The sequence below is a fragment of the Oncorhynchus nerka genome, linkage group LG3 (assembly GCF_034236695.1).
Source record: "Oncorhynchus nerka isolate Pitt River linkage group LG3, Oner_Uvic_2.0, whole genome shotgun sequence".
Classification (NCBI taxonomy): Eukaryota; Metazoa; Chordata; class Actinopteri; order Salmoniformes; family Salmonidae; genus Oncorhynchus; species Oncorhynchus nerka.
This window is the reverse complement of record NC_088398.1, coordinates 19412054-19436622: the sequence shown is the minus strand read 5'-3', so window position 1 is coordinate 19436622 and position 24569 is coordinate 19412054. Positions and strand designations below refer to the sequence as shown.

The window sequence follows — 24569 nt, the reverse complement described above, 5'->3', positions numbered from 1 at the left end:
TGATTCTGCAATGCTGCTATATTTATTCAGCCTGGTAAAATGATTAGCAAAACATACAATTCGTTTTAAATGACCATTTAGGACTGACTTAAAGGTGGTCATGTGTACTGTATGCTATAGCATGATTACAGGGCAATGGCCAGGTTGATGTCACCAGGTTGTTCCACTGAGTCTTCCCGACACTCAAGGCCGTCTTCGTGTGTCTGTGAAGCTTCATCATGTCTTATGAACATACTTATGAGCATACTGTACAAGGAATACAAAAAGTGCAGTTCACACAAAAAGTACAGATTGGAATAAGATGACTAAATGTGACATGCCTGTGTCAGGGCTCTGTATCTGTAATGCTCCATAGCACAGTCTTGTTGGCCACTTTCGAAAGGTAAACAGATCTTTGTACATTGCGAACATAGTGACTCAGAGGTCAGTGGACCCTTCCTATGTTCAATCCATTTTTGCCCTGAGTCTCTGAGGGCTTAAAGAAACCCCTCTAATGCAGAGCATGCAAACACATTACATACACAGTAAGTTCCCAAATGTATATGGTAACTTCATTTTGAGAAGCCTATTGCAAAATGTGTCAGTCACATGTTTTATCTGATCTGTGACATTTCAAAGAACTGTCTGTGGAGCAGAACATCTGAACCTGTCGATGTTTATCTCCCTGTCCTATTTGTTTCAATCAGCAAGATGAAAGAAGTTATTATACTGTCCCCACTGGGGATTCTGGGAATGGGAAGGGGATCTAAAGATGAATAAGGTTGGTAAACCCCCTTACCTTGTTGGGTCCCATGGGAATCTATTTTCTGTTGTTCTGTATGTAAAGTTAACGCATAGAAATAGTGTCATTATTTAAAAAGTGGATCTTTAAATATAGTCTTTAAAAAATGATTTTATAACATATAAGAAGATTATCAGATGGTAACATGATTTATGGTTGATCTGTGTGCTGAATAGCTATCCTCAGTATTCTCCTTCTGGCCCACAGTGAATGTTGCTCTGAGCTTTCCTCATTATTCTTCTTCTGGCCCACAGTGAATGTTGCTCTGAGCTATCCTCATTATTCTTCTTCTGGTCCACAGTGAATGTTGCTCTGAGCTATCCTCATTCCTCTTCTTCTGGCCCACAGTGAATGTTGCTCTGAGCTATCCTCATTCTTCTTCTTCTGGCCCACAGTGAATGTTGCTCTGAGCTATCCTCATTATTCTTCTTCTGGCCTCCAGTGAATGTTGCTCTGAGCTATCCTCATTATTCTCCTTCTGGCCCACAGTGAATGTTGCTCTGAGCTATGCTCATTCTTCTTCTTCTGGCCCACAGTGAATGTTGCTCTGCGCTATCCTCATTGTTCTTCTTCTGGCCCACAGTGAATGTTGCTCTGAGCTATCCTCATTATTCTTCTTCTGGCCCACAGTGAATGTTGCTCTGAGCTATCCTCATTATTCTTCTTCTGGCCCACAGTGAATGTTGCTCTGAGCTATCCTCATTATTCTCCTTCTGGCCCACAGTGTATGTTGCTCTGGGGGGCAAAGCAGCCCAATCCTCCACATTCTATGGAGGCACTGCAAAAAGATCCATTGATGGAATATGGAACTCGACTTACGAAGATCACTCCTGCAGCCACACTTTGGGAGAGACCAACCCCTGGTGGAAGGTGGACCTGCCGGAGACTTACCAAGTCCCCTCCGTCACCATCACCAACAGAGATACTTCAGCAGAGAGGATCAACGGGGCTGAGATCCGCATTGGAAACTCCCTGGAGAACGATGGTAACAGTAACCCCAGGTATGGCACTGCCCTTTCATCTTACATTTTAGCTTAGTAAAAATGCCATTGACAACTTTTACTCCATTTTATGTTTACTTTTCACTCCCATATATTTTCACTGACACCCAAAAGGCAGGACAGCAAAATGGTCCAATTCATGCACTTGTAAAGACCATTTTACTGGGTAACTTACTTTTTTACTTCTATCTTTTTGTACTGCAGTATATTTACTTTTACTCAAGTATGACAGTTGGGTACTTTTTTCACAACTGGGCTTTAAAAGGAGGTGATGATAGAGAATACGAGGAATCCACCTCCTCCTAATACATCTTAATGTTTCATCCAGTTGTGCGTTGATATCCTACATCCCAGCAGGGGGCTCCACTACATTTCAATGCCACGGGATGTTGATCCAGAGATGATCGATGGTGCTGAAATCCACTTTGGAAACTATCTGCAGAATAACGGCAACAACAATCCATTGTGAGGAAGCTCGTCAGCAAATATTGACTTATTTAAAACACTAAAACACACAGTGCATTTGATGTTTATGATTTGAGATCAAAAACCTGATTATACGATTTCCTTCTTTAGGTGCGCTGTGATGTCCTCATATCCCGCGTGGGAGGTCATGGCCTTTCAGTGCAGAGGGATCAAGGGTCGCCATGTGAACGTCTTCTTGCCGGGCTCAAATAAACACCTGTCACTGTGTGAGGCGGAGGTGAATGTGGGCAGCCGTCCTGGTGAGGAGCAGACATTATATGGTATTGTCATCAATTAACAGAAGGGGCAATACATGTTCACTTCATCTAAGTTTATAAGCTTGTTAGGGTGACAAAATCATGACATCTGGTCAAACTTGACCTATTCCTCTAAATTACATCTAATTTATTGGTCCTTTTACAGATATGGACGAACATCTTTCGTCTGGTATCTACAGGGTTTTAGTTACTATTTCTCTGATGTGTTATTGTTGGACATTAACTTAACAACATGGTAGCTATTAGATGACTTGAAGCCATGGCTAACTGTCTTTTAAGCCTGTGACTCAAACCCTTATGTACTGTAATGTTTACTGTAGAGAGGAGGGTGCAGGATACGAAGAGTGCAAAACATTCGATGCCTATATCATAAGACTCAATATGGTAATACAATATACAATATTTTTTACTTTGGTTGTTCTATAGAGAATACAAACACTGTTTGAGAAAACGTTTTCATTGAGATCATTAATTAGTACAGCTATGTACTGCATCTTGAACTGACAATGAACCATTTGTAAACCCAATGTTTGTAATCTGGTTTGTTCTGTGAAGAGAATGCAGCCACTGGCGGGGTAGCCAGTCAGTCGTCGCAGTGGGACAAGTTTGGAGATGCCAACAATGTCATTGACCTGAACTGGACCAATCGGTATCTGGAGGGGTCCTGCAGCCACACGAAAGATATAGACCCCTGGTGGCGGGTGGACATGAGCAAGACCCACAACGTCACCTACGTCACCATTACCAACAGAGGGGACTGCTGCTCCGACAGGATCAGTGGAGCAGAGATCCACGTTGGGGACTCACTGTTCAACAAAGACAATAGCAACCCACTGTGACTTATCTTCGTAACACAACTTCTGGCTGGCTACACAACCCACTATGTGTCATCCCGGTAACACAACTCTCCCTTAAACAACACAGCCATCTCCGTAACTCATCATCATCAACCATGAGAATGTAACCAGACTTAAAGGGGCAATCCGGAGATGAAACAATAACAAACGGTTTTCCCACCCTAGGGATGGGTCTGGAGAAATGTAACCACTCTTAAATTCATAGACATAGCTATGGATGCAAGGACTGACCATCTGTGAAATTAAAATGATAGTTGAAACCATGTTTTGAGGCTATATAGTTTGTTTACATTTACTTTGTTTAAGAACATTTACATACATGTTCTGATGGGCTACGACAGTTGAACTAAGCTCATAAGGCATTTCTAAGAATCCATCATTAATTTATACATCCCAAAATGGATTTAGCCACTACAGCCCTTTTAAGTTTTCAGGAAATTCATCCCTGATCCCTTATTTTCATCAAATACTGTTTGTCCCGCAATCTTCTTATAAAATATAACAATGCTCAAGATTCCTATACCTGTAGGTGTACCGGGATTCCATACATACCTGCTGGGCAAACCAGGACATTTCCGTGCAGTGGGATATCGGGGCGTGATGTCAACATTCTCCTCCCAGGAAAAGAGAAGTGCCTGACTTTGTGTGAGGTGGAACTGCACGCAAGCACCTTTCAGGCAGGTATGGGTTCCAACATTCAGAATGTACACCTTCTCCAGCAGATGCCTTTTTTATTCTTGTTTACGGATACCATTTTTTTTACTCCACTCCCTTTCTCCCTCTCCTCCTTTTTCCAGCCCTGCCTTCAACTGTCACTAAGACAGCTGTTACAGCTCCAAACCTAAACCTGGCCTGGCTGTGGGATCTTCTGAGATCCATCAGAAAACTTGCCATTCGGAAAGACAGTACTGTACAGTGCCTTTAACACGTGCATGATAGGGAGATGAGGCCAGAGGTTGCATTGCATTACAACTTCTCTCTTTTCTCTCTTCCCTCTAACCTCTTTCTCTCTCTCTCCCTCCCTCCCATTTTCTCTGTTCCTCTTTTTCTCTTCTCTTCATTCCACTCCATTCTTTCTCTTTTCCTCTCTTTGCTCTCACTTTTCTCTCTCTCCTTTCGCTCTCATTTCTCTCCCCTTTCTTTCTCTCTCTCCCCTTTCTCTTTCTCCTCTTTCTCTCTCTCTTATTTCTCTCTCTCTCTTCTTTCTCTTTCTTTCTCTCCTCTTTCTTTCTCTCTCTCCACTTTCTCTCTCCCCTCTCTTTACTCTCACTTTTCTCTCTCTCCTTTCTCTCTCATTTCTCTCCCCTTTCTTTCTCTCTCTCCCCTTTCTTTCTCTCTCCCCCCTTTCTCTTTCTTTCTCTCCTTTCTTTCTCTCTCTCCTTTCTCTCCCTCTCTTCTTTCTCTTTCTCTCTCTTCTTTCTCTCTCTCTCATTTTTCTCTCTCTTCTTTCTCTCTCTCTCTTTCTCCCTCTCTCTTTCTCTCTTTCTTTCTCCCTCTCTCTTTCTCCTTTCTCTCTCTCTCATTTTTCTCTCCTTTCTCTCAAATTCATTTTTTTCCTAATTCAAGCTGCTTTATTGGTATGAAAAACATTGTGTCACTTTTGCCAAAGCAACAATGTATACAATATACATTGTAATACAATTATAAAAAGATAACAAATAGTAATATAAAATGGTGGCAAATGATAATACAACATGAAATACAAAAATAACAAGGTAAGTCAGTAGTAGAAATATAATAAATAAAAATGGAAAATGAAACTAAAACTAACTTCTAACTAATCTTCACCATTACATCAGTACTACAACTACCATCATCATTACTACTACTACTACTACTACCACCACCATCATTACCATCATCACTACTACCATCATCATTACTACTACTACTACTACTACTAATACTACTACCACCACTACTACTATTACTATTATTACTACTACTCATACCACCATCATCACTAAACTGCTATCATTACCCTACTACTACCACCACCACCATTACTACTACTACTACAACCACCATCACTACTACTACTACTACCACCACCATTACTACTACTACTACAACCACCACGACCATCACTACTACTACCACCACCACCACCATTACTACTACTACTACAACCACCACCACCATCACTACTACTACTACTACCATCATCACTAAACTGCTATCATTACCATCACCCTACTACTACTACTACCACCACCATTACTACTACTACTACTCATACCACCATCATCATTACCACTACTACTACTACTACTACTACTACTACTCATACCACCATCATCACTAAACTGCTATCATTACCCTACTACTACCATCATCATTACTACCACCTCCACCATCATTACTACTACTACTACTACTACTACTACCATCATTACCACTACTACTACCTCCATCATCATTACTACTACTACCTGGATGTCATAAGGTGAACGCACCAATTTGTAAGTCGCTCTGGATAAGAGCGTCTGCTAAATGACTTAAATGTAAATGTAAATGTAAAGATCAGCTACTCCTACATCCAATGATACAGTACCCTCCAGGCTCAAATTGGGACCAGAAATCAGAAATTCTTAACCAGAGGCGTGTCATTTTTCTGAGCAAACCTGGATGCAGAGTGCCTCTCTGGCTCCTGTGCCCACACCCAGCTTCAGAGCGACCCCTGGTGGAGGGTGGACCTGCTGGCTGTTCACAAAGTCACCTCCATTACCGTCACTAACAGAGAGGACTGCTGCCCCTGGAGGCAGGACGCGGCAGAGATTCTCATCGGAAGCTCCCTGAAGAACAACGGCAACAGTAACCCTCAGTGAGTAGGCTGAGCAAATATGTTTACAATAAACTACTCACAACTCAGTTCTACTAAAGTACTAGTACACGAAAAGCACAATGCAACCAAAGAGTACTACTAACACAGTTCTAAAGTACTACTATAATTGCCACACTGCTACTGTGTAGTTACTGTAGCAGTACTATTTCAGAACCAATGGGATCACCTAAATAAAGGATACATAAATCCTGCAGGCTATTGTATGAATGACAGGTGTGCTGTGATCTCATCCATAGTGGCTGGGGACTCTGTCACCTTCCAGTGCCACGGGATGGAGGGACATCATCCGCCTGGGCTGCTTCAACCCGTGCTTGGTGGGTATATGATGGATTAGAATTGGGGTAAATTCATAGAGATGTACTAGAGAGCTCATCCCCTATCTTTGCAATGGCCACTTCTGTGAGAGCATGGGCAGCACCATTGAGGGCTGTCCCCATTTCTTCTTCTTCTACTTCTATGAGTGTATTGGCAGTACCAAAATAAACTGAAAAGGTGCATTCCACTACCTACTTTGCTGGAGTGTGTATAGTTTGAACAGATAGATTTACTGCCACCTGCAATTATGGAATGTTTCCTCAGGTGTATACAGGTAATTCATTGGCTGAACCCTCCTACTGACCTACTGTGATCCTTCCTTAACCCATTGCAAGTCCTACCCATTTGACTACTTCAAAATGGTGAAAATCCTCAATGCACATGCTGAAAGAGGTTTTGGGACACATGCTCCCTCTAACCAACTCAATGGGTCAATTACATTTCAACACAGTTGATTCACGGAAGGCCGAATCCTAACTTCAAATCAATGTATTTACCTCAAGTTTCATGCATTAGGATAAAGCCTGAAATGAGTTGACATGTGGTAGTTTCAACCCTGCTTTTGAATTGATTTCCCTCACTTCTCGTCTTCTATTTCTCCACTGACGAAGAGACCTATAATCAAAACAGTACAGACGAAGAGACATTTGACCATGAGAAAATATAATTTGAGACACAATATCCAGTTGATACAGTGCATGGTAAGTTACCCACATAGTCTGCAAACTGCAAGCAAACCCTTTTGCATTCGTTGTGTGTCACTAAGGCTGTTTACATAGGCAGCTCACTTCTGATAATTTTTTCACTCATTTGTCTTTTGACTAATCAGATTAGCTCTGATTAGAATTGGGATGCCTTTGTAAATGCAGCCTATTACACTGCCTTCAGAAAGTATTCACACCCCTTTGACTTTTTACACATTTTGTTGTGTTACAGCCTGAATTTAAGATGGATTTAAAAAATATTTAAAAATGTCACTGGCACAATATCCCATAAAAGTGGAATTATGTTTTTCAATTTTTTTTTTTTTTTTACAAATTAGTAACAAATGACAAGCTGAAATGTCTTGAGTCAATAAGTATACAACCCCTTTATTATGGCAAGCCTAAATAAGTTTAGGAGTAAACATTTGCTTAACAAGTTGCCCCTTTGAACATAGTGAAGTTATTCATTATACTTTGGATGGTGTATCATTACACTCACTCAATACAAACTCAGTTGCCGGAAAGGAAGGAATCCGCTCAGGGATTTATCCATGAAGCCAATGGAGACTTTAAAACAGTTACAGAGTTTAACGGCTGTGGAAGAAGAAAACTGAGAATGGATCAACAACATTGTAGTTACTCCACAATACTAACCTAATTGACAGAGTGAAAAGAAGGAAACCTGTACAGAATACAAATATATTTAAAAATATGCATTCTGTTTGCAACAAAGCACTAAAGTAATACTGCCAACAATGTGGTAAAGCAATTAACTTTTTGTCCTGAATACAAAATGTTATGTTTGGGGGAAATCCAATACATTACTGAGTACCACTGTCCATATTTTCAAGCATAGTTGTGGCTGCAGTATGTTATGGGTGTGCTTGTAATGGTTAAGGGCTGGGGAGTGAATAAAAAATTAATGGAATGGACCTAATTCTAAAAGAAAACCTGGTTAATTCATTCTTTGGTATTTGCGACTGCACTTGAATGTTCCACATTGACTGACCTTCATGTCTTAAAGTAATGATGGACTGTCGTTTCACTTTGCTTATTTGAGCTGTTCCTGCCATAATATGGACTTGGTCTTTTACAAAATAGAGCCACCTTCTGTATACCACCCCAACTGATTGGCTCAAACGCATTAAGAAGGAAAGAAATTCCGCAAATTAACTTTTAACAAGGCACACCTGTTAATTGAAATGCATTCTAGGTCATTACCTCATAAAGCTGGTTGAGAGAATGCCAAGGGTGTGCAGAGCTGTCATCAAGGCAAAGGGTGGCTGAAGAATCACAAATATAAAATACCTTTTGATTTGTTAAACACTTTGTTGGTTACTACATGACTTCATATGTGTTATTTCATAGTGTTGATGTCTTCACTATTATTCTACAATGTAGAAAATAGTAAAAAAAATTAAAAGAAAAATCCTTGAATGAGTAGGTGTGTCCAAACTTTCGATTGGTGCTGTATATATTATTTTTTTAAAATTGTGGACATAAAATACTGTAAAAACACCAGCAAATCAGCTCCAAGTGATTTTAGTTTTTTCCCCAAAGTATTCCCACATCCAGAGATATTTGTGACCATATACAAATGAAAGCATGGTTTTAAAATGTTTTAATAAAATATATCTGTTTGTACTTCTTGCAGTCAATTTGCAGTTTACAAATGATTTGTAATTATGTCCCTGAACATCCGCTCAAGTAAAAATCATCCCGCAGGTGAATATAATTGATCATCTCAGTCTTAAAGACTTACCGAGAAAGACTGACTGTTGTAATCACTGCTGCCAAAGGTGCTTCTAAAAATATTGACTCAGGGGTTTGAACACTTATGTTGAGATATTTCTGAAAGTCACTCACTAGTTCTTGTCATACCCAGTGGAACCTCAAATGTTTTTCTATGTTTTTATAGTGCGACGGCCACCTCTAACAGTCACATTTGTATTCAATTGTGTATTCTAGTAATAAAGGCTTATTACTGTGAATCCAGAAACCATTTAATGAATGAAATATCCAATTCTCTCAAATGATCAACCAGCACAAACTTTAACTCATTAGTTTCACTGTTAAAAATAAGAGAAAGATGCTGATGAACATTTTATTTTCAAAATACAGATTAAATAGACAAGAATTAGACAAAGCTAGGTCTGTCACTCAAATTTGAGATATTTCAGGTTGGGTGGTCACCGCCCCACCACTAAAAATGGGCACTTTGCTTTCAAGATCACTTCAGTACATCTTGGACATAACCAAAAATAAACTTAGCATAAAACACCATAAGCACCTGCTGTGCTATTCATGAACGGTCAGAGAAATAGTAGAATACATTGAAATAAACTTCTAGCTTCCACCTTGCATTTAATTGAAACCGCCGCTTGATACTATTACAATTGATGAATGTTGTATAAAATGTATAAACCTTAAACAGTCTTTATGAGTAACTAACTATGCTTATTGCTAAAAAGCCTCACCTGTATTGGTGAGATGATTTGTACCCAACAATACTGTAGCTTTTACACTGGAATGATTGTTTTAAGTAACTTCAATGCCACACTGGTAAAAGGCAGAGTGAGTGACAGGGATAATGAGAAGGACACTCCGGTTAAGTGGAGCACTCTCCTGTTTGACCCTTGACCTCAGAGTGGCAAAGGGACTTTCACAGCTGCATGAACAAAAGGGGACAGTGGTTTTAAGTGGGTAGAGCACACCAGTGCTATCGAGTGTAAAGTGGAGTCCACAGAGTGGTGTAGTCTTTCACAGCTATGTCCCTAAAATTAAATGGGGAAGTAACCGCAAGCAAAACAAATGAAAATGTTGGGTGATAATACATTGTTGAATTCTAATATGTTGCTCTCGTGACATGTGCAAAGGCCACTTTTTGAGGTGCAAAAAAATGCTACAAATTCATGACGTAACTTCCTGTGTGGTGGAGTACAAAGAAATGACGCTAAATTGGCATGACTAACAACTCCAAAAGATGCCTAAGTGTTTTCCGTGTGTCAATACAGGGTCCTAAACCACTGATATTTGGTGGTAGGTCATTACACTAATGCTTAAAATAATGCACTGCTACAAGTTGCAATGGTTTGTTGGGAAAAATCTTTTTGCAGATTATCATATTCTGCTTCTCTTAAAAAGGACTTTTCAGGTGTGCTACATTAACCTGACACTTGCAGCTTTAACACTAGTAGTTATACTAACTACACTTTGCTTTGGCAAATAACAAAATTATTACACACCAGTGAATCAAAAAATAACACTGTCTAAATAATGACAATTCTTAATATGCAAAAAAAAAAGGGCACAAAAGTACAAAAACTAAATATGCCTGACATCCAAAATGTACTAATACACACTAAAATAAAACTAATTCAGTCATTAAGAACAACTTTAGTATAAGCTCGCATAAAATAAAATGCTTATACAACGAGTGGGGACTCTTATCTAGCCCATCACGTCAGTCCACTGCTCTAACAGAGCCTCAAAAAAGGGAGACGTAAAACGCAGCTGTGGCAGTGGTAACTCCAAAGGAGACAGACCAACAGGAAAAGGAACTATATAAAAACACGCACCAGGTCGGTGGAAATACTAGAAGGTAGCACCAAAAACAGGCTGACCCTGCTGTTATCTGAGCTCTTTAGCTGCTTTGGGAACTTTTAGAACTTTGTAAACGTTGTTGTGAAAGACAGTGGCAAAGTGGGGCCTGGAGTCCCTGGACATGAGCGTACAGAGGGGGACTTTTCCAGCGTTCTGAGGGTCCTCCACATCCCAGATCTCAGGCATACTGCAGCCAGGCCTGGGGAGAGCACAGAGAAAACCAAGAAGGGGGGGAAAGAGAGGGGCAGAGAAAGAGAAAATATTTCAGCAAAGAAACAAACTAAACAAAAACATTGTGGTTAACTGACCGCGAAACAGATTGTTCATAAGGTCACTTGGCAGCAGAATTGGGTTGAGTTCAATTCAGTGTCATTTCAGAGTGAGTTGGAAAAGTACCCTGTACTGACTGGAATGTCTTGTTGACAATGTCACAAGAACATATGACAGTGTAAACAGCAGTGGATTACTGGCGGGAAGGCCACCCAGAGTTACCTGGAGCGCCGGGTGCACCACGAGTCCTCCAGGACAAAGTAGTCCACCTCCATCTGCATCAGGTTCCTCTTCACCACCTCGGCAGACTTGCGGCTGTACATGGCGTAGACCAGCTTGGTCCTCTCCCTGAGTGGAACAGACCATAACGTTTAGACAACGCTGAATTGGTGTTAGCCTAGCACATAGCTAGTACAGTAGAATCAATGTTCTGTCCACACCTCAGTCCAGCATCCTCGTAGTGTGGGTGATTGACGATGGGCCGGCCGGCTGACAGCTTCACACTGGCCATGGTGGGCATGGCTCCAGCAAACACAGCATCTGCACCACACACAAAACAAAACAGCACATCTAAGGGAAGAGTCCACAAAGGCATGGGTGATCTGAGAGGGACTGGATACCTGAAAGTGAGGTTACCAGCCAATTGCTTTCACCAATCCAACCCAGTCAGATTAGTCAATTCCATAACGAAGGATGCCATTTAGCAAGATTTAAAAAAAACAAGTTTGTCTCGAGTGCCAGGGGGTTGGTTTCAGACGTAGGATGAAGACATCACTCACTGGGCCGGGTGTTGTCTTTGATCCAGTCCAGCAGCTGCTCCTGGGGTAGGTTGCTGAATTCTCCCATGATGCCCCACTGGGCCTGCAGGTTGGCCGCGCCCTGCATGGCCATGATGGACAGGATGCCAAACACCATCATGTGGAGCTTGAACTTCTCCCCTATCCAGCCAAACAACTGACACAGACAGACAACACATGAGCATCACAAGAGAACACAGGTCTGTATTGTGTCTGTGATGAAGGTCTTTGGTGGTGTTGTGATCCATCTTTGGTAACGTTATGCAGGGGCGGCAGGTAGCCTAGTGGTTAGCGCGTTGGACTAGTAACCGAAAGGTTAGAAGATCGAATCCCGAGCTGAAAAGGTAAAAATCTGTCATTCTGCCCCTGAACAAGGCAGTTAACCCACTGTTCCTAGGCAGTCATTGAAAATAAGAATTTGTTCTTAACTGACTTGCCTAGTTAAATAAAAGGTCAAATTTAAAAAACTCTGCGGTATATGTGTGGTGTCAGTGCAAATTGTGTTGTGGTGTGTTAATCTCGTTGCGTCGTGTCAGGGACTGACCTGTTTGGAGCAGATCAAGGAGGCCATGATGCACATGTGGGGTGTGAGGAAGAGCTTGAGACGCATGATGAGCATCGCCAGCACTGCAAACGCTATCAACTGTAGGCTATGGTACACCAGCTGACACCATGACAGAGAGGGAGAGCCCAAGGTAGAGAATGAGGGTTGAAGGGCACAGGGAGAGAACAAAATTCAGGGAGGGATGGATGGAGGAAGCGAGAGAAAGAAATGGTTAGAACTGATAATAAAGCTAGCAATTTATCTGGCAGGTGAAGATTGCCTCTGTATGCAGGCAATGATGATCATTATTGTAGCTGAAGCAGATAAACATTACCACATTTAAGAAAACAGAAGGCTTGAATCATATAACGTGAGGAGACTCTGGTGTATACAGCAGTAACATTCAGGGAAATCAGGATGCTTGCTTACCTCCCCTTTTGCCAACATTTCTGGCCTGTGAAAGATTTGAAAAAGTTATGAGATGTCAAAATGTCAAGTTGCGTGGTCTTTATAAGAATGAATGGGCAAAATACACACAACAGTTTACCTTTTGACTTGTGCTGTTAAGAGGGTGAGTTTTACAGAGAGGAGAGGGAAATATACTCACTCTTCATCGTCGTCATCGTCTTCAGGTTTGACAGAATACTTCTCTCCTTCCCTCAGGAACCTCATAACATCCTGGATGGTCTGTACAGAGTAGGAGAAGAGAAACAGTGTCACAAATAAAAATACCAACCTCAGAAGGGATATAACGTTGACCAGGATGACTCTGCCTTCTATTATATGCTAACAGTGAGCATACTCACAGCAAATATTAAATAATTAACCATTTTCACCAGTGTCACTATTAAGAAGCCCTACATTTCTTTATTAGCAAAGCGATCAAACAGAATGCCCCCTTTTCTCCCCAATTTCGTGATATCCAATTGGTAGTTACAGTCTTGTCCCATCGCCGCAACTCCCATACAGTCTAGGGAGAGGTGAAGGTTGAGAGCCATGCGTCCCCCGAAACACAACCCTGCCAAGCCGCACTGCTTTGCTTAACCCGGAAGCCAGCCGCACCAATGTGTCAGAGGAAACATGGTAAAACTGGAGAACGTGTCAGTGTGCAGGCTTCTGGCCCGCCACAGGAGTCACTAAAGCACGATGGGACAAGGACATCCAGGCCGGACGACTCTGGGCCAATTGTGCGTCACTTCACGCGCCTCCCAGTTGCGGCCGGCTGCGACAGACCTGGATCGAACCCGGATCTGTAGTGATGCCTCAAGCACTTCGGTGCCTTAGACCGCTGCGCCACTCGGGAGACCCGGACGTGTCTTATTGATTCTGCATTTGACACACAATTAGATCAAACTGACACATTTGGACATGCTCGAGGAGATTCTTGAATAATTTTGGAATATAATTATCTTGCCGTTTCTTCAAGCCTGCCTCAAATATGACAAATTGAGCTCAACAGGCAAGTCCAGAGCAGAATGGGAGAAATTACATTTAAAGGATGCCTGCCTTGTTCACTAACAGTGGATTGTGTGGAGTGCCTGGTGTATGGCACACAAATTAAGTTTTACCCGTCCTGCTATGACAGCAACCACCAGCATGTTGATGGGGAGCAGCAGTGTCTTGATGTAGCGCAGTGGGGTCTGAAAAGAGAAGAGCAATGTTACACACGTCAGATCGACTGGAGAAAAATATTTATTTCTGACACACCACACATTACCTTTACAAAATGAACAGCCAAATACTACAAAAGGATCCCTTCTAACACTAGTGCTGTGTTGCTATGCCAAATAGGGCCAAGTGTCTTTCATACCTCAATTTCCATGAAGTCAAACTCAGCAGCACAGGTATACATCATGGTGTCAAAGTCCTTGTAGCTGGTAAACTTGGACTTTATTAAGCTACTGATGTGAGCCTGGGAGAGAGAAAGTTGTAGTAAAAATAGCTGCAATTTCAAATACATATTCCTGTTTACTTTTATTACTGTCATACTATTGAGTGATGGCTTGTTTCAAAATGCAGTGATTCTTCCAGAAAAGGAACCAACATGTAAGGCAATATAGCTAGCTTGTTTCAAATGCTCAGGGCTATTTTCAAAGACTTACATCATCAGAGGCTCCAAAGATGGCTGACAGCATGAACTTGAGAATGACAGTGGAGACAACCCATACCAGGCCCTGCATGACCTGAGAGCAGACACAGGTCAACCAGAAGACACACACACACACACACGTGCCCGCGCACACACTCACGCAATCTTGTTTTACTAACATTGTGGACACACACAATTGATTCCCATTCAAAATCCTATTTTCCCTAACCCTAACCCAACCCCAAAACACTAATTCTTCACCCCCCCCCTAGAAATAGACTTTTTCCTTGTGGGGACCAGCAAAATGTACAGTTTTTGATTGTCCACACAAGTATCATGTCCACACAGGTATAATTAAACATGTCCACACACTTATGTCCTCTTACCCATGTGATGAGGCCAGGTTTGAAGGCTTCTGCAAATTTGTCCCGCAGGGCAATTATTCCCTGCAACCAGGAAGGAACTGATTTCAACACCATACCGTTTTCAACATCACACCATGCTTAACATAAAAGACATCCTCTACACATTGAAAGCACGATGAGAGTGTTAGTCCAGCTCACCCAAATGGAGACCAGTGAGGAGGCGTAGAATGATGTCAGCAGCATGGAGTTCCCAAACATCAGAACAAAGCACACGGCAAGTGTGATCTGGAGATGGAGTGGAAAGAAGGTTGGTGACATAGTCCCAGTCGATATTCACCTAATAATAAGGAATTCCTCTTGACCACGCCCACAAATTGGGGAAAACAAACATTCGTTCCCATTGACCCCCAGTGTAAAAGGGACAACATCATCATAGATTTGATGGTATACAGAAAAGGAAAAAGCTGCTGTGTTGTTCAACGTACATGGAACCAGGTCAAAAATCCCAACCTACGGCTCGCAATACTTCCACGTAGGGAAATAGAGCCTGCGAGATGAGCCCTATGACTTCAGGCTATTCGGTGTGGGAAAGTGGGAAATATGGAGACCCCGTGTCCAAGTACACTATACGTAGCTACAGTATGTGTGGAAAACATTTCATCACAGGTAAGACATTTAACTTGTTTAGTATAGTCTGGTTGTAACTCCACTCACTACTAGTAGCTGTATAGTCCTTTATAGTCTGTTTGTAACTCCACTCACTACTAGTAGCTGTATAGTCCTTTATAGTCTGTTTGTAACTCCACTCACTACTAGTAGCTGTATAGTCCTTTATAGTCTGTTTGTAACGCCACTCACTACTAGTAGCTGTATAGTCCTTTATAGTCTGTTTGTAACTCCACTCACTACTAGTAGCTGTATAGTCCTTTATAGTCTGTTTGTAACTCCACTCACTACTAGTAGCTGTATAGTCCGTAACTCCACTCACTACTAGTAGCTGTATAGTCCTTTATAGTCCGTTTGTAACTCCACTCACTACTAGTAGCTGTATAGTCCTTTATAGTCTGTAACTCCACTCACTACTAGTAGCTGTATAGTCCTTTATAGTGTTTGTAACTCCACTCACTACTAGTAGCTGTATAGTCCTTTATAGTCCGTAACTCCACTCACTACTAGTAGCTGTATAGTCCTTTATAGTCCGGTTGTAACTCCACTCACTACTAGTAGCTGTATAGTCCGTAACTCCACTCACTACTAGTAGCTGTATAGTCCTTTATAGTCCGGTTGTAACTCCACTCACTACTAGTAGCTGTATAGTCCTTTATAGTCTGTAACTCCACTCACTACTAGTAGCTGTATAGTCCTTTATAGTCTGTAACTCCACTCACTACTAGTAGCTGTATAGTCCTTTATAGTCCGGTTGTAACTCCACTCACTACTAGTAGCTGTATAGTCCTTTATAGTCTGTAACTCCACTCACTACTAGTAGCTGTATAGTCCTTTATAGTCTGTAACTCCACTCACTACTAGTAGCTGTATAGTCCTTTATAGTCTGTTTGTAACTCCACTCACTACTAGTAGCTGTATAGTCCTTTATAGTCTGGTTGTAATTCCACTCACTACTAGTAGCTGTATAGTCCTTTATAGTCTGTAACTCCACTCACTACTAGTAGCTGTATAGTCCTTTATAGTCTGTTTGTAACTCCACTCACTACTAGTAGCTGTATAGTCCTTTATAGTCCGTTTGTTTATGTTGTTGTTCTAGGTTAGCTTAATATTCTGGTCTGTAGCACTCACTCACGTGGCTGCTAGCACCGTCATGACAACGGGCATGAGGGAAGCTCTACAATATGATGTTTTTCTAAGTAGTGAGAACTTTGGAGCAGGCAATTTTGAAAAGTAATCTTTAGACATACTTTTTTATTGTTGTTGTGATTGACTAAAACAGGTAAACAACAAGGAAATAGCATTTATGTTTCAGCTGTTTGCCAATGGGGTAACCTAGGCAACCATAGGTTGTTTTCCTCCACAGGTGGGCAGGGCCACGACATTCAATCTAATACCGACTGGGACTATTTTACTGTTGTCATGGCACACAGACACGCACACCAAACTTGTTACAGCCAAAGTGGGCTTAACAATGCTGTAGGTCGTCAAGGACACAAGCCTGTGAGTGTCCCGTTTTCTTGACACTGCCACTTCTTGCCAGGTGAATGAATTATTCATAGCCATATGTCCTCTCTTCTCTCCTCCTCCGTCGACACAAATCTCCAGCATCATCTTAATACAAAGGGCCTCTTCTCTTATCTCTCCAGCACACTGGCCCCAGCCCGCTACGCTAGCCACACTAACAGCCTGTGTTGCTGAGAGGATTAGGAGAGCTGGAACTGAGGTGGAGAGGAGTAATGTAGCTACAGACCGAATCTCACACACAAACATACTCCTTAGCAAAACGTACAGCCCTGTTTTACGATGCACGTCCACAAGTGCAGGTTAGATAGGAACCATAAAATACATTTACCATGTGTGTCACTAGGAGGGACTGAATTTTGGTGGGGCTGATGTATCCCAGGATGTACGAGGCAAAGAGAGAGGCCACCTGAAACAAGTAGTCAAATGTGTAAACACAAGCAATAAGTAGTGCATACAACAACTGTGAAATGATTGCAATAAAGGGTACATGCTTATTTTGAGCACAACACATTGATGTTATAAATACTTAGATTACAGTATGTTGTAAAATCCCCATATATAAGGATCTGATTAGGATAGGGAACTGTAGCTAGCTGAGGGACATTTGCTATTATAATCTTGCCAGACTGCTTAGCAACAGCTTTGCTATCAAAGATGCCAGCAGATCTGTGTGAAAGACTAACCTTCGACACTTTTGTCTGCCTCCGCTCCTCCTCCAGTCTTATTCTCCATCCGTCTCACACCCTCCCTCCTTTTTCACTGTCTGTCCTCTTTTTTGTTATCCTTGTCTCCATCTTTTACAATGTCCCTTTACCAGTTTACTCGTCTCCCTCTCTCTCTCACAGCCTCCCTTCTCTCTATTCCCATCTCTTCCTCACCCCTCTCACAGCCTCTACCTTTCCCTCCACCCTTCTTTATGTCTCTTTTTTTCTCTTACCTGGGTAAGCAGCACAAACTGGGCAAACTGCCAGGGCAGCATGAAGCACAAATTGGAAATGCCCAGCGCCCACATGGTCTTTCTGCTGGGATTGCGTGTCCTTTGCGGAGATAGATGTGGAAAAGAGCACGAGGCGAGAGTTAAGGAAACACATTAACACAGGAACACACTCTAATGCTCCCATTCAGGCTGCCTCTAGACAGAATGTATCAGCCACCAAGCCCTCCACTCACACTGACAGCTTTAGAGAACAAGTTAACATGGTCGAATAGCAGACACTGACTCAAAGTGAATTAGAGTTAATACAAAATGTGAACAATGCGGGAATGGAACCAACAACCTTGGTATTGCAAACACCAAGCTTAACAAACCAGATATCTGGACCACAATGAATTGAGATCATAACAATTGCAGAGCTCGCAATATAATCTACATCATTGTTCTCAACTGGTTTTGCCTCGGGATCCAAATTGAACTAGGTTGTCTCAGTCCCGACATCTGCACCGTGAAAAAGAATCGCCAAAATCCAATCTTGAAAAAAACAAAAAAACGGAATGTTATATTGATAGCTAATGTAGCAATTATATTCCCAGCCAACTCTTTCATTGTCAATAATTACATTTTGCCCATATTCTTGATGAAGAATGTTAATAAAGTCACCTCACTGGCTTGAGAACACAAAAATCAACCAAAATAGTGCTGTTAATAGCTGTATATTGAAACTACTTTGATTTAAGAAAAAGTGTTCAGGGATTAAATTATAAAAACACGTAAGTACATTATCATTTATTCACACTTTCTATCTGGTTTAAGTTTAGACTGGAGTATTTTTTTATAAAAAAATAAATACAATTTACTCAGACACCCGTGAACCATCAAAAACCTTGGTCGCGACCCACCAGTTGAGAATCGCTGCTCTACATTACATATGACTAGCACATGAAGAGGCAGCCAGAGGGTATTGAAAAGAGAAGGAGAGAAAGGAAGGAGAGATGGTGAGTTACCGGAGGATGTGGGTGAGGAGTAACATCTGCAGGACCAGGAAGGGATAGGAGAAGCTCTCCCTCAGGGGCGGAGTCCACATGACCCGGGTGCTCTGACACAGAAACAAACACAATCCTACTTTATTTTGCAACAACACATTGCTGCGTAGGAGGGGATTTTCTGTACCGCTACGCAATCAATCAATGACAACTGCGAAGAGCTATTTGTACATAAAGACACATCCAGTAATCTCATCCAGTACATTGAGTCATCATCCTACAACCCACACTGCACCAATGCTCCTATAATAATGATGCGGATACATTCACACTTCTGCGTTGAAACCAGCACAGACAGAGAAGGTCAAGGAGACAAGTGGGTGGCAACTGAGGAGAGGAGACAGGAGAGCTGAGAGTATGATTGAAATGTCAGTATCGATTGGTGTGAAGAATACAATAGAGCAACCACTCAGCCTGTCTGAGACAGAGATCCTTTTGATGGCTGCCTGCATTGTATTCATCCCCCATCGCCACCTTCACGGTCCTGTACGCTACACACTCACCTCTCCATGGTTAAAGAAGAAACACAGCACCGTGACCATACCCCCGAGCCGACTGCCACTAGAGAGAGGAAGGGAGGGAGATGAAACTTTTCTTATTTTAGCAGTCTTTGTTAGAACATTAGTCACTAAATTACTTTAAAATCTGAGCCCAACCGGTACAAAATCAAAGGAGGGTAATGGTTAAGTTACCTGAGGTAGGTCCCGTAGATGAAGAACAGACTCATCATCAGACCATTGAGGAGGAACACAAAGGTCACGTAGAAGTATGCGGGGTCACCCATACCTGACACACACAAGCAGAGAGGCTATTAGGATTGAGACTGGCAATGGCAAGGACCTCAAATAGCCAAAGGCCATAACTTCAAAGCACTGATTCTCATGACCAGAGATTCTATTAAAATTACTATATGTTATTCTATGGCCATGACCTGAAGCCCTGGACAAAAATGAGTGAGAATATTGTTTGCTTGTTGTATTACTGTACCAAAAAAATGACATTTTTAGAAAATGCTAAGTTGACTGATGGAATGGCTCAAAACAAGATGTTTGAAAGCATGATGGAATCATGATTGATTGACACCTGACTCGCTCATAGTGAAAGACATAGGCCTAAAGGAAACATTGAAGCCTTCAGTCGGCGTCTTAATGCTTTCCTGAAGTGGGAGGCTTTCTCATTTCACTACCATAGAACTGATGAGGATAAAGGGCCATTTTGAGTCTGCTCTAATTTGCTGTGCACTCAGCTAGTGGAAACAGGAACAAAAGGCAGGCGGCACTTACATGTACAGCAGCACCTTCAAACTACATTGTGTGTGCTTTCACATAATTCACACCTTTAATTAGAAAGAAGTGTAACTTGCGCCAGTCTTAACTATATGACTACATAACACTGAAGTACCACGCATATAACATGCTATGGAGTGCTAATGACAAGTCAAGAGAACAGTTCAACAAGTAGAAAAGGGGAACAACCTCCCCCTTACAAAACACCTACCCCGTATTCATAGATTTCATTGAAGTTGGCACAGATACATGTGAAATGTGTTAAGAATGTGAAATAAGAAAGCTTTTCCTTTGTGCAGCAGCTCAATAAAAATGCAACGAAAGCAAGAAATAGCCATAAGCTAAGCAACTGCATGGCCTTCCTGTGGGAAACACAGATCTCTATTTTCCTGAAATTAACTGATATTCAGTCAAACTTGCACATTTGGAAATCCACAATTCAGAAAAAGAACATTGATCTAGTGCAGTGGAATATATATGTTGAAATTAAAATCAAACAGTTTGGCTTTGTGTCATCATTCTCCTTACGGAGTGGAACACTGGCGTTATGCCAACTTTCAATTTCATATGCAGCAATAACGATTTAAAAATATATATATATTTTTTTTTACAACTAATATTTCAGATGAACCACTGCAGCGGGATGGCACAGGAATAACACAAATTTTCTTTATTATTTCCCATACTTCTGGTTTGATTGCATCTGGCCTAGAGAGTTGTGTGTGTCTGTTCAGGTCAAACAAGACTGCATTGGTACCTTCACAGCCATCCACCGGAGCCATACCCTCTCCTCTATTGATGGACCAACACATCTTGGTGGGGAGTCCAAAGAATTCCATTATATCTGTGTAGATTCTGTACCAGCTGGCCAGGACCACCTAAAGAGCAGTGGAGGAAGGATTTCAGCATGAAGATCCTCAACAAAGTCTGTTGTCCAATCAAATTCCAAGGATGTCCATTTCCACAAATGTTACCTCTGGATAGAGATTGAACCTCTTCAGTGTGTTTATAACCAGTGGGTACTCTGTAAGCCGATCGTTCATGACCAGATACAGGCCGTTGATAAAGGTTGGGGCCTCAATGATGGTCTTGAAATAGGAGTAGTATAAACCCTAGAACAGGATCATATAACAAATGGATTAAATTCCCACAGAAAAGCCCTTCTCAGGTATTGGCTCATGGCCTGCTACAGAAACACAGCTCTAAGATTTTGCAAGACACAGTATCACACACAATAATATAGAATAGGTAATCGTGATTTCATTTGTTTCTTCTTCTGTCATCTTTCAACACCACAAGACTTACCATTTCTGTCCGAAATGCCATTTCCTTTTCTAGTCCTGACAGATGTGAGAAGTGTCTGTCATTTTCAAAGAGGCGTGAGAGATGGTACCTACAGAAACAACAAATAGGCTTTAGGGATATCCAGCTAACCTTAGTTATCTACAATCAATGTACACAGGAAACGTGCAAGACATTGAAGTGCATGTCAATGACCTGAAATGTTAGAGGTTGGCTACTTAACTTACCAATGTAAATACCCAGCCAGAGCAGCTAAGAAAATACAGAGAAACATAAATATAACTAGTTAATGATATATTGGGAAAGTTGTGGGGTTTAATCATTGTTCTATTATTAGTTAGCTAACGTTAACTAGCTAGCGTTAGTTTTAATAATATATATTCCGTTAGCTAACTACTGTAGTTACAGTAATGTTAAAGTTGCTAGCCACCAAAGACCGAGGCACAGCCTGGGATAGAAACCTCAGTAACGTTAGCTGTCGTTGAGGTTGTGCTGTTTGAGCTAGCGTTGGCTAGCTAACGTAAGTTAACTAGATACGTTAGCAACATAGTTACAGTACTGGTAGCTAGCTAAGTACTGTATATGTGTTGTGTGACACTTACCAAGAACCAGAGTGATTCCGAGTTTCACAAAAGCAGACGGGGTAAGGCCAAGCTTACTTCTGATGAATGAAAACCCAGGAAATAGTCCATTCCTATTGTGAAGCAAGCTGTTGAAAGGGGTGCCTTTGCCTGCTCGTCTACTTTTCCCGGTGCCTGGCGATACAAACAGACTCCTGTCTCTGTCGTCGACGTTGGGCTGCGGCGGTTGATCCTTCACGTTTTGTTTTCTAGTTTTTACGACCATGTTTTCATAATCGTAAATCTTCGGCTGTGAAATACGTTTTGTAGAAGTAACTGAGAAGGGTACCTTCTATCCACCGCTCAGGGTCTACACCTTTTGCTAGCTACCTGAGTGATGATGTGTTCACTGCACAAATCTTTGAAATGTTCGCCCCCAACTGGAGTTAATACAGACTGCATGCGTTAGTAGCCATGGTAACACAGATATGTCAGTTGGTAGCTAGAACGCTTCAGTTCAAAATGTTGTTTTTCTAACGTAAATATAAAACTAATACGACAGTGGCACATGTCAGTAGCATCCCCCCCATCCCTCGCTCTGTCAATTTCAATTCAATTGAAAGGCTTTCAATTCAATTTAAGGGGTTTATGTCATGGGAAACATATGTTAACATTGCCAAGGTAAGTGAAGTAGATCATTAACAAAAGTGAAATAAATAATAAAAATGAACAGTAAACAATACACTCACAGAAGTTCCAAAATAATAAAGAAATTTCAAATGTCATATTATGTCTATATACAGTGTTGTAACGATGTGCAAAATAGTTAAAGTACAAAAGGGAAATTTACAGTTTTTTTCGATTGCTAAACGACAGTGGACACAACTGGAGTCACATGTGCAAAACTCTAACTACAGTCTGCACAGCAGCAGTTCATGTGGACCGAACTCTAGTTCGTTTTTCATTGCTTGAACACAGTTTTCAAAACTCTACACACTTATCCCATGACTTTAACCACAACCTGCACAACACTGGATTTACAGCACTTTGTTCAAATGCTAACACACTGCTGTCAAAACTGTGAACCACACATTCAAAACGGAATAGATTTCAGCCTTGTGCCTTTCAAACACTGCTGATTGCAATTTCAGCTGAAAGGCTAAGCAGGTGTCTTGTTTTAGACTTGTTAGTGAACACACACACATATTACAGTATATATAGGTAGAGCTCAGAAAGACTCATTTTGGAAATGGAACAAGGAAGATGGGTTCGTGGAGGGAGAAGGGTAGCAGGGAGAGGGCGGATGCGTGGAGGAAGACAAAGAGCTGTTATTTCAGATGAAATAAGGGCTACACTTATAGACCATGTCGTGAACCATGGTCTCTCATTGAGAGAGGCAGGGTTGAGGGTGCAACCCAATCTGCAAAGATCCACAGTGGCATCTGTAATGCGAACTTTCCATCATGCAAACAGGTGAGAGTTACATCCTTACAGTAAATGAAAACATTACAGGAATCTATTTTGTATTGCAATTATAGAATATTTACACAGATATATATTACAGTAAGTTTGACTGTAAAATATATTTCTACAACAGGACCCAAAGGCTGCCCCCAACAGGGGGAAGAGGAAAAATATTTTCAGATGCGCAGGAAAATGCTATTGTTGACATGGTTGTTGTCAACAATGCAATAAAACTGCGGGATATTCAAGATAGAGTGCTGGCTGATAATGATATATTTGAAAATGTTAATTCTGTCAGCACAACAACTATTGCTCGAGTCTGTTAGTAATTAGATATGTAGATGGGTGAGCCGGTCAAGGATCGATTCAGACAAAGTGGTAAATTGTATGACAAGCGACAGTTTATTCAGAGTGAAGATACAGCGTAATTACGGCTCTCCGTTAGCTCGCACAGAACAGCAGGAAAAGAGGCCGTTAACAATCAGCACAGCCCTAATATATGGCACAGAAAGTAGGTTGATTCTAGAAGATCGGATCTTTGGATTGGTTCAGGCTGGGTGTAGTCTGTAGTCTTCCGCCATTGGCTCAGTTGTCTGTCCGTCATCGTGGAATCCTCTTCGGGCACACAATGTTCGGCTAGAGAGGAGATTATGTGTGTGCGCTAGTTTGGCAGTAAGTGTGTAATGCGGGAGCTATCCTGTAGGGGACCCCACAGGCTTTTACTGTGAGTTGTAGCCATGTATTAGCAATAGGTTGGTCACCTGCATAAGAAATAGCATTTCTCTACAAAACCCTCTCTTCACATCTCACCAGAGACGTGACACAACCTAACTAGATCCAGACACAACGAGAAACTTCTCCCAAAGGGAC

At 41.6% G+C, this 24569-nt stretch overlaps 1 protein-coding gene and 1 long non-coding RNA gene across 2 annotated transcripts; both read right to left on the bottom strand.

The window, feature by feature from the left end:
- LOC115103733 (uncharacterized) lies at positions 1–3525 on the bottom strand. The gene is made up of 2 exons (XR_003859644.2): positions 2334–3525; positions 1–2218 (listed from the first exon to the last, which is right to left on the bottom strand). It is a non-coding gene; the product is annotated as an uncharacterized LOC115103733 (long non-coding RNA).
- A 5325-nt stretch (positions 3526–8850) lies between these two features.
- LOC115103726 (protein C-mannosyl-transferase DPY19L1-like) lies at positions 8851–22662 on the bottom strand. Its single transcript, XM_029624621.2, has 22 exons — positions 22278–22662; positions 21903–21927; positions 21679–21766; positions 21348–21485; positions 21131–21251; positions 19780–19873; positions 19591–19648; positions 19049–19140; positions 18045–18144; positions 17436–17513; positions 15113–15199; positions 14936–14995; positions 14563–14643; positions 14271–14372; positions 14029–14100; positions 13068–13147; positions 12890–12914; positions 12461–12580; positions 11899–12073; positions 11560–11659; positions 11342–11467; positions 8851–11048 (listed from the first exon to the last, which is right to left on the bottom strand). The coding sequence occupies exons 1-22, from the start codon at positions 22519–22521 to the stop codon at positions 10877–10879; spliced, it is 2238 nt and encodes a 745-aa protein (XP_029480481.1). The 5' UTR covers positions 22522–22662; the 3' UTR covers positions 8851–10876.
- Between the last annotated feature and the right edge of the window lie 1907 nt (positions 22663–24569).

What these genes read in the sequence shown, in the direction of transcription:
- LOC115103726 (XM_029624621.2), bottom strand. Translation starts at nt 22,521, where the DNA reads ATGGTCGTAAAAACTAGAAAACAAAACGTGAAGGATCAACCGCCGCAG. An exon ending in GGTTCAATCTCTATCCAGAG is followed by an intron (nt 21,252 to 21,347) that starts GTAACATTTGTG and finishes ACTGCTCTTTAG; the next exon opens with GTGGTCCTGGCCAGCTGGTA. An exon ending in CCTCACTGGTCTCCATTTGG is followed by an intron (nt 14,996 to 15,112) that starts GTGAGCTGGACT and finishes TCCTGGTTGCAG; the next exon opens with GGAATAATTGCCCTGCGGGA.